Raw genomic sequence first — 9,720 nt, 5'->3', positions numbered from 1 at the left:
ATAGAAGGGCTGGCACCACTGCTCCACCTTCTCACACATTTCCTTAAATGTGGTCCACTGACTGCTGCGAATCAGTGGAGTTCAAACTGGTTTAAACCTTCTGGGAGAGCCAGAAAAAGGCCCTGTGAGCGCAGCTGCTCAGCAGACACAGTGTAAACACAGAGAAGCATTTAGCAGCTAAAGAGTGCCAGGCGGGGTCAACAAAACATCCTCCACCTCAACTTCAAATATCGCCCATCTGCCCGTGCTGTGAGGAGTTACTGAAACTTTGACTCTCCTCCCTCTCCTGCACAGTCATGGTGTTGTGATGCTGGGTTGGACTGGAAGAAGCACTGACGTTTCCCTTCAAAGTGACAGCGTGCTGATGTTACCTGAGGGCCTGAGTTCATTATATGCTCTCTCACTGAGTCTGTGATTAATGTCACTTTACCTTCCTGCACTCCTGACTCCGCTGCACGTTAATGACAACATTAGACAAACTCACCGGCTCCGTGTGAGGAAATATTTTAATGTCTTCAAGGCTGAAGGTTAACCAGGCCAAGGACGGCTGCCTCAGGATCAGCCGCGCACACACCACGTGATCCGGCTCCACCTGCATCTGAGGCACGAACAACAGCAGAGGAAAACCGGCTCATCAGAATACATGATCCACTCATCCATCCACCCATCATCCATCCACCCACCCAAGGGTGTGGCCGCCTCCCATCCGTGGCCACTGGTATAACACAAAATACAAAAACATGGACCAAAGTTGTTGAAGAACCAGAAGCTGCTGTGATTCTGATCAGAACGTTTTCGCCAACATTTCTTCAAATCATTCGAGTCCTTTGAGTCCCGACGAGGTGCAAAAATCAGTGCAGCAACAGAACACAATGAATCTCCCTCAAGGCTAAATGTGACGAACACTAAACCCATAAGAAGTGACTGAACATAATTTATGCTATCACAGTTACCGTTTAAACTCATCAGCCTCGCAGTGCCGACTGAAGTAAACAAAAATGAAATCTCCATTCACCACCTGGCTCTATTTGCATGGAGATTAAACAGAGGAAATGAAGAATAAGTCACTGTGTGTTGTCTCCAAACTTACAAACTTATTGTGAGTTTCTCAGGGAGCCGGCTGGCTCGACGCCACCGCAGCTGAGAGGGAAAACAAACTGGAGCCGGCTGTGGTGGTTTTTATGCCCAGCGGGATGCATCGATCTACAGATCTGACGATTGCGGTTAATCCTCCTGTCATTAGCAGAGGCACAGCAGCTCGGTCTGGCAGCACAACAGGCGGCACGGTTTTCTCAACTTCTGCCATCAGAAGCGAGGAGGCAGAGCGGCTAACGAGACGCTGCTCTGCGGCCCGTTTCCTCTCGTTTCTTTACAGAGCTGCTCCCAAACTTTGACCTGCAGGGCCTTTCTAAACCTCTGGTGGGTTGTCACACTGCTTTGTGTAGGGCCACTACCTGTAATACTGCAGGTAACACCTGATCACACCTGGCGTGATTAGTTGGAGAAACATTTTTGCCCCTTTGGTCTCAAACACATCTGGTATAATTCAGACATGTGATATCAGCTTCTCATATATTTTGACTTCCTGTCCTGCAGCTGGCTGAAAGCTTCATTTCTGCTGGCTGAGTCATCACGGTCACTGATCTTTATATCAAAGGGTCAGCGTTAGTGTTTTGGCTAATGCCAAGCTGGTTTCTGGTACTAGATGAGACCATGTTTAGATGAGAGGGTAATATGTAGAGTCTAGGGAGACCGACTCTCGGCTGGAGCCTCTGCTGGACGGTAGAGGAACTGCAGGTTCAGTGATGATGTTTTTCCTGATGTGAGTTTTGTTATGAGCTGAGAATTGTCTTACGTCTAAAACTGTGGAGGACAATGATACATTTTAAACACACACCGTTATCATGTTTACATCCAGGGAGATGTTTGTTGCACAGAGAGCAGGAGAACCAGTCAGTGACGTCCATGTTTCAGAGGTGGAGTAAGAAACCATCCTTTGTCACTAAGAGCCTGACGCTGTTCATCACACTTCCTCACAACAACAGTATCTGAACCCAAACAACCATATTAACCCTGAACAGAGTGTGGAAGGTAGAGTAAAAAATCCTGCAGGAAAACGAAACAAGCGCATAGACAGAGATCAATATGAGCTGTGAGCCTCCAGCCTCCTGCACTGCAGAATTTCAGCTCGCTGAAAACAGACCTCAGTAGCAGATGTCTCAGTTTCTCCTGGTGTCATAAGTGCAGCAGTTTCTTTTAACTAATGGAGGTCATTCCTTAATTATTTAACAATGACCTTGGGATGAGTTTAAAAAAAGGTCTGATATAAAAGAAAACTACTTTTGATGTCAAGGTTCCTCCTCAGCACGCCTGCAGCGTTAAAGGTCATCACAACAGGTGTGGCTCTTTGATGCACCGACAGCGTGAGGACAGGTTACTCTGTTGTCAGTCATCATGTCCAAAAACGAATGCAACATTATAAAAAACTAAAAACAAGTTGAATGAAAAATAGCACGTGACCTGCAGCGTTCCCTCACATCCTCATATACGACCTGCTGGGAAGGTTTGACTGAGAGATCAGATCAGTAGGAAACAACCGGTTTATGCATTTTAAGATAAAAAAGAAATGCCTTTTAAATTGTTTATGATGACATGATGCCAGAATGATTTCCAAGCTACATTCAGATTTGAAATGAGTAACGTTTGAACTCAGAGGAAACGACGTGTTTCTGTACAACAAACTTATCAGATGCTAAACAGGAAACACTGATCATCAAGTGTTGTGAAAAGTTCAGGTTTTAATCTTCAGCAGTTTTGCGTTTCTGCAGTCGAATATGTTTATGGCTGCTTTGTCGTTAAACCGTAGCAGTGACTGAAAAGCCAGATTTAAGGTGAGAAGAGGTGAAGCCCACCTGCGTCCGGTGAATGGTGTAGTAGTCCTGGGAGCCCCCCTCAGTGTGGGGGTTGTCCATCAGGGGCAGGTCTCTCACGGCCGTGCACCACTTGGCGGGGGCCTCCTGCTCGGGGTTCCTCCTCAGCAGGCGCACCGTCACGTAGGCTGTGTAGTAGTTCTTAAAGGTGACCTCCTCGATCTGGAAGAAACGCAGTGATGCAGGAGAAACATCAGCTCCCAGCACAGCTCGGATATTTTAGATATTTAATTTCTATTTAAAAAAGACTGAAAACCAGAACTAATGACAGCAGATGTGTTGGATTCAGCACGAATATCAGAAAAAATCTGCAGAAATTTGACCTCCTCAGGGCTCGAGATCACTTTAATGGGAAATATTATTTAATAAGGGCTTCCTTTTAATCTGTGAGTGCATATATGTAAAAACCTTCCACACAGAGAGACGCTAAACTCCAGAAGCACTCCTCATTAAATACTCTCAACTTTTCCCTTCAGCCTCCGCGGCTCGCCTCAGCTTGTCCTTCAGGTCTTCTAGTCACAGTCACGAGAACAAAAGCTTTGGATGTTAGCTTTATCTGATGTTATAATCTGATTAAAAGAAACATTAAATTGTGACTTGATTTGTATTTTGCATTTCTGACTGGAACACAGGGCTGCTGACAGGAATAAAAGAAAGTTCCTTGGTGATGTGCTGGATGAAGTGAAACTTCATTAAACCACGCTGGGCCTGGAAGGGAAATGCCTCCCGTCCATTCTGGGTCTTAACCTATTATCTAAGAAACGCTGTATCTGCCAAATCTCTGCATTAAGGCCTAAACGGAGCGCACAGCTCGCTGCTGAAAACTCCTTTGTGCATTAGTGGCTCCAGGCAGACGCCTTTGAAGCTCGCAGCTTTGAGCTAATGAGGAGTCACTCTGCATTAAAGACGACTTTAAATTAGGACTAAATGCTGAAAAGTGGGTCAGCACCCAAAATGTTTGAAGTCGCTCCCAAGACAGGAGCACAGCTCTCTATTTAAACAAATGCTGTGAGTGCGTGCGCTGCTGCTGAGAGGCCCAGATGGAGGGATGTTCTGCTGCTTTCAGGTTTTTAACTTTGCTCTGGGGGCAAAAGACAACAAACAGAACTTTAGTGACGTCTTTCTCCAGCAGCAGAAAATTCACTTCCAATAACGAACACAAACAAAGTCAGGCTGCACGTAATAATTACTGTTACTGAATATCTTATTGTGAAATCGTGTCATTATTTTGTCTAAGACATGTGAACAAACAGTAAAAAGTATCTAAGAGTGTCTGGATGCATGTTCAGTAATGCAGGTGATGTGAGAAAGTCGATTGTGTCGGCCTGGACGCAGCGTTTTCTCAGGCCTTATAAACCGTACAGCTGCGTAACAGCCGACACCAACACCACTGACTAACAGTGAGGCGAGATCTGCTTCATGACTGTTAATGTGCAAAACTGCAAATCACTCAACTGAGATTGATGGGGGACATTTTACAGTCAACGTGAACAATAAACAGCCACGGATCAGTATTTAAGGTGTGACTCATCATCCACTGGAGCACCAACGGAGAGAAAGACAACTGCTGCCTAAGCAAAAGCCCTTTAACAGGCATAACTTACAAAATAAAAGCCTTCTGTTGTGTGTTTTCATTATTTTTATAGATTAATTATTAGCTTCTCTGTCTGCAGCTTTTCTTTTACCTACAAAAACATCCTTCAGCTCCACTGTGTGTCAGCGCATCAACATCCTTCTTGTTCTGGCTGTTGATTGGTTCTTTGATTGGAGCCGGAGACAGACACCTACTATTATGATCATCATGACTCAATTCAATTTTATTTATATAGCACCAAATCACAACAAAAGTCGCCTCAAGGCGCTTCATAGATACAGAGAAAAACCCAACAATCATATGACCCCCTATGAGCAGCACTTTGGCGACAGTGGGAAGGAAAAACTCCCTTTTAACAGGAAGAAACCTCCAGCAGAACCAGGCTCAGGGAGGGGCGGGGCCATCTGCTGTGATTGGTTGGGGTGAGAGAAGGAAGACAGGATAAAGACATGCTGTGGAAGAGAGACAGAGATTAATAACAGATATGATTCGATGCAGAGAGGTCTGTTAATACATAGTGAGTGAGAAAGGTGACTGGAAAGGAAAAACTCAATGCATCATGGGAATCCCCGGCAGCCTACGTCTATTGCAGCATAACTAAGGGAGGGTTCAGGGTCACCTGGTCCAGCCCTAACTATATGCTTTAGCAAAAAGGAAAGTTTGAAGTCTAATCTTGAAAGTAGAGATAGTGTCTGTCTCCTGAATCCAAACTGGAAGCTGGTTCCACAGAAGAGGTGCCTGAAAACTGAAGGCTCTGCCTCCCATTCTACTTTTAAATACTCTAGGAACAACAAGTAGGCCTGCAGAGCGAGAGTGAAGTGCTCTAATAGGGTGATATGGTACTACAAGGTCATTAAGATAAGATGGGGCCTGATTATTTAAGACCTTGTATGTGAGGAGCAGGATTTTGAATCCTGGATTTAACAGGAAGCCAAAACAGGAGAAATCTGCTCTCTCTTTCTAGTCCCTGTCAGGACTCTTGCTGCAGCATTTTGGATCAGCTGAAGGCTTTTCAGGGAGTTTTTAGGACTTCCTGATAATAATGAATTACAGTCGTCCAGCCTGGAAGTAATAAACGCATGAACTAGTTTTTCAGCGTCACTCTGAGACAGGATATTTCTAACTTTAGAGATGTTGCACAAATGGAAGAAAGCATAGAAGTTGATAAAGCCTCAGGAGGATGTCAGACAAAAAACATGGAGGATGCTGTAGGTAACTGATCATGTGAGGCACTCGGGGGCTCTCTGCGTTTGCTTACATTAACAGGCTTTCCAAACGGGAGGTTGACGTCGACGACACAGACACCGGAGTGAGCCGTGTCTGCTTTGGCATCTCCAATCTGCAGGTAGACCGGAGCTTTGACAGTGAAGTTCACAGGCTTGGTGTCGTCAGGGGTCCCGCTCATCGTCTGGAAGAACAAATGAGAGGTCTGAAGTGAGTGACCTGTCTGCCACACAAGGTGAGTTCCCGCTTCTGTTCTACAGCTGATCTGTGGTTTCTGAACGCTTCTTTACGCGCCGTACAGCTCGGACAAATAAAGCTAAACCTGGGCCTAGTCCTGCAGTCTAATGAAAGGATCAGGAGGACAGCTGTCAGTGCTGCAGCTGCAGATGTGCGCGCTCTGTCAGCACCACGGACAGCGACGGCACCGCCGCTGGATCCAGTTAGCACAGAGGCTAAAAGCTCCACAGCTAACCGACGGCCAAGCACTGTCGGTGATTTCAGGCTAAAACAAACCGAAGCGGAAAAGCTCCGCTGCTTCGGGGCTCACCTGTCCGTGTTTCAGAGGGCTCGCAGTCGGTGGAGGTCAGCAGAAAGATGAAGAAAAGGCCCAAATGAACCGCTGAAAGTCGCAGATGTCAACATGCTAAAGAGAATCAGTTTTGCTTCCTGGTTGTCACCATGGCGACCGGGGCAGTCTAAAAGGGCCAGCAGTATGTCAAAAAAAATTGAAACCGTCCCGTCAATGGAGCTGAAACCAGAAAATATACGTTTTTGCTTGAAAAATTATGAAAACTTTTCATTACGTATCACAAAGGGTGGTGGGTGCCATGATATCAAACTTTCAAAGTAAAAGCTATTGGTTTCTTATAGAAAGACTCGTATACTTTAAAATATTTCATACTTTTCCAAATGTTAGTGACAATAAGTCATCAGGACATTTCAAAAAGTGTCGTTCCTACCCCCCGCCCGCCATTACGCACTCCTCAGCATAAAAGCCTTTGGTTAGTTAGTGTAACTTACAAAATAAAATCCTTCTGTTGACCGGAAGAGTCTTAAAGGGCCAGCAGCCCTCTGAGCCGCAGCAGTCTCCTCACAGATGGAGCCTGTTGTTCAGTTTATAATAATGTGCAGGGGCAGAACGAGTGTGGGCCCCTTAAAAAGTCCCCCCAATCATAAAGAAGTTTAACTGAGGTCCTCCCACTGTTTTCATGACAGCTTGGCAGATCACATCCAGCTTGCCTATGATCTCTTTTTATTAAATCAAATCATTCTACACCTAACACTTTAAAAAAGAGAAAAAAGAAAGAAATACAAAGAAACAAATAAGAAAACCATAAAAAAAAAAAAATTGAGTCTCCAGTTCTGGTCAGTCTGTGTGATTATAGCCCCGGTTTCCTGCTCTTCCTCTTCTGCTGAAGTTAAAAAAAAAGAAAAGAAAGAGAAAAGAAAGAAAGAAGCTCATCTGCTTCAGGGATGAACTGAGCGCTTCTGCATTCTTTGGTCGTAAGAATGCAGAAGTTCCTGTTGTCTTTACATCACTAAAAGCAGTCTGTCCATCCTCCTCTGACCTCTGATGTCAACAAGACATTTCCTCCCAGAGAACTCCTGCACACTGGATAGACATGAGAGATGTTTGAGCTTCAGCAGGTCACCATGACCACACCTCCAAGTCTGAAACAGTGGGTTGCTGACATGTTATTGGCTGATTACATAGTTGTTAAAATGAGCAGTTGAACATGTGTACCTAATAATGTTGCAGGTGTGTACATCATAATCCTGTATAGAAACATGCCTGTACTTATTTACAGACACCTACCACAGGGCCTGTCCTGTGCCACAGTCCAGTTTACAGCAGTGAAAATGTGCCACTGTTCTTTCCTTTCATCCTGTGTGAATGTGACGCAATATTTGGAAGAATGTTTGGTTGTTTGTTGATTGATTTTAATGTATTTTGAATGCATTTAGTTTGCATTGTTGGTCCCGAGACACTGCGCTGTGACTGCTGCAGCACTGATTTAGTAAAACTCGTGTTTCTTTATTTGATTTTGCTTTGCTAAGACGAGTGTTTATATATGCCGCCATGGGGATCAAATAATAATATTGACCTTAAATTCTTTTTTTTCCTAACAAACCAATGCTTTCCCAAATAATAGCTTTGTTCTAACATTTGTCTTTATTCTTTAAACATTTATCATGTTTTCTTCTGAATAAACAGCCACGGACACTAGTCAGTGAAACCTGGCACGGAGTCTTAGTTGCTTTTTGTTCATTTTTCTGTCCCTTGTCTCTTTTGCTTTATTTTGAAAGTCATCTCTTGGTGTGCTCTTCTGTGTTTTTACTTCCCTCCTGTGTATTTCTTGTCCTGGTTAGAGTCTCAGCTCACCTGTTCTCGTTACCCTCCTCTCTGTGAGCTCAGTCTGTGTGTCTTTGTCAGGTTGTCTTCTTCTTATTCAGATCTGGGATCATTTGCTGCTTTTCCTACACTTTGGTCCAAGCTTCCTGTTTAACTCTGGGTTTAAATAAAGGATCTTTTAAAATAACTGCCAGCTACTGATCCCACGAGCTTCTTACTGAAACACACAGTGCATCCAAAACCAATCAAATCACTTGGAAACCACAGAGTGAGCTACCTGATACATGTTCACCTTCATCATTGATTAAAGAAACAGATACAAGTCTGGCAGCTAACTTAGATAATAATATGAATAAAACATGTTTAATAGTTATTTACTGTGCTGCTACACCAAGTGTAAGTCTCATTGTTAGAGACCATCTCGTGGTGAGACCATTAAGGGGTAAATATGTACCAGTTACATATTCCAGCCTGTTCTGTGAGCTCTCACCGACAGCAGATGGCATCCTTACTGCACGGATCTCACCTGCATCATTTTAACGGCCTCCATCTCCTCCTCCAAGAGTCATTGCTTCATTCCTTCTCCACCCTGCACAAAAAACATAAAAACAGACAATCTCTGGTCAAAATGAGATTTGGGTGTGCAGCAGCGGTATCAGGGTGAGGCAGCACACCTATGGCTTTATCAGCCGGCAGCAGGAATCAGCTGTTATTAGAGGCTGAGCGCTGAAGCTGTGGACACAGCTGCCACCTTTCTACCTTTCCTTTTACATCTTCCTCTTCTGCACACTGAGGCCGAGTGGTGAAGAGGACTGAAATTAGGCACTGACAAGGTCAAATATAAAACATTATACAGCACATTCATTTTTAAATCGTCACCAAAATTGGCAAAATCATCTTCAGCCCAGGCCTCACAGAATATATCACATATTATTACTGATTTCTGACATTGTTTGACTTTCATAGTCAAAGACAAAGTTTAGCTAACAAACAGGAAGGAGGGCAGGACAAAGACATGCTGTGGAAGAGAGCCAGAGATTCATAATAACGAATAAACATGACTGCAGTCTGACACAAAAACTCTTTTTGTTGTCTATAGATCATGTCCTATTTTAATTCCTGACTTTTAAGCCTTAATGTTTGCATGGTTGAGGGCGTGGCCTAATTTTCACCTGGTAAAGGCTGTTTGACCATTAAGAGGTATACACTGTTTTTTCCTCATCAGTACTAGTCCATCATTAGATCTTTATCCACTAGTGACTCTGTGGCACGAGATCCAAATCCCAAACTGGTCTGATCCAATTGGATTTTCATGCTGTAGGCTCCTCTTGGCTGAACTAGTAGCTCTGACAGTCTTGCTAGTTAACTGTAAAACTGAAAAAAGGTTTAGCAGTTTAACACTGATGCAGATCAGTGGTTGTATAGCTCACTACTGCAGGTGCAGATCTGCAGCATGGATCAGATGCAGGAGTGTCTGCAAGGAGCTCCTGCAGGCACAACATGAAAATCCTTTGAGGTAAAAGTACAAAAAAATCGGTACATATGAGATTAATGATGAAAAATCACATTTAGTTTAGCTAAACGTAACCGTAAACATATGACTTGAAATGCGACCGGGT

General features: G+C 44.0%; 1 protein-coding gene across 4 annotated transcripts in view; it reads right to left on the bottom strand.

Annotated features, from left to right (window-relative positions):
• nicn1 (nicolin 1) overlaps window positions 1–6,867 on the bottom strand; it is a 10,312-nt gene extending 3,445 nt beyond the window's left edge. The window contains exons 1-5 of one of the 4 annotated variants that reach the window (XM_085457828.1): window positions 6,769–6,867; window positions 6,296–6,496; window positions 5,783–5,932; window positions 2,913–3,092; window positions 485–598 (exon numbers count right to left, since the gene is read on the bottom strand). In XM_085457828.1, coding sequence (XP_085313954.1) covers window positions 485–598; window positions 2,913–3,092; window positions 5,783–5,929 — 441 coding nt within the window. In that variant the 5' untranslated portion in view covers window positions 5,930–5,932; window positions 6,296–6,496; window positions 6,769–6,867. The other 3 variants (XM_085457829.1, XM_085457827.1, XM_085457826.1) reach the window with 3 other exon arrangements.
• Window positions 6,868–9,720: the final 2,853 nt, after the last annotated feature.

This window comes from Copadichromis virginalis, linkage group LG5 (genome assembly GCF_057382275.1).
Source record: "Copadichromis virginalis isolate Kocher_CV1m ecotype Utaka linkage group LG5, C_Virginalis_male_GT1.1, whole genome shotgun sequence".
Classification (NCBI taxonomy): domain Eukaryota; kingdom Metazoa; phylum Chordata; class Actinopteri; order Cichliformes; family Cichlidae; genus Copadichromis; species Copadichromis virginalis.
The sequence above is the reverse complement of the archived record's forward strand: the minus strand, read 5'-3'. Positions and strand labels throughout refer to the sequence as shown.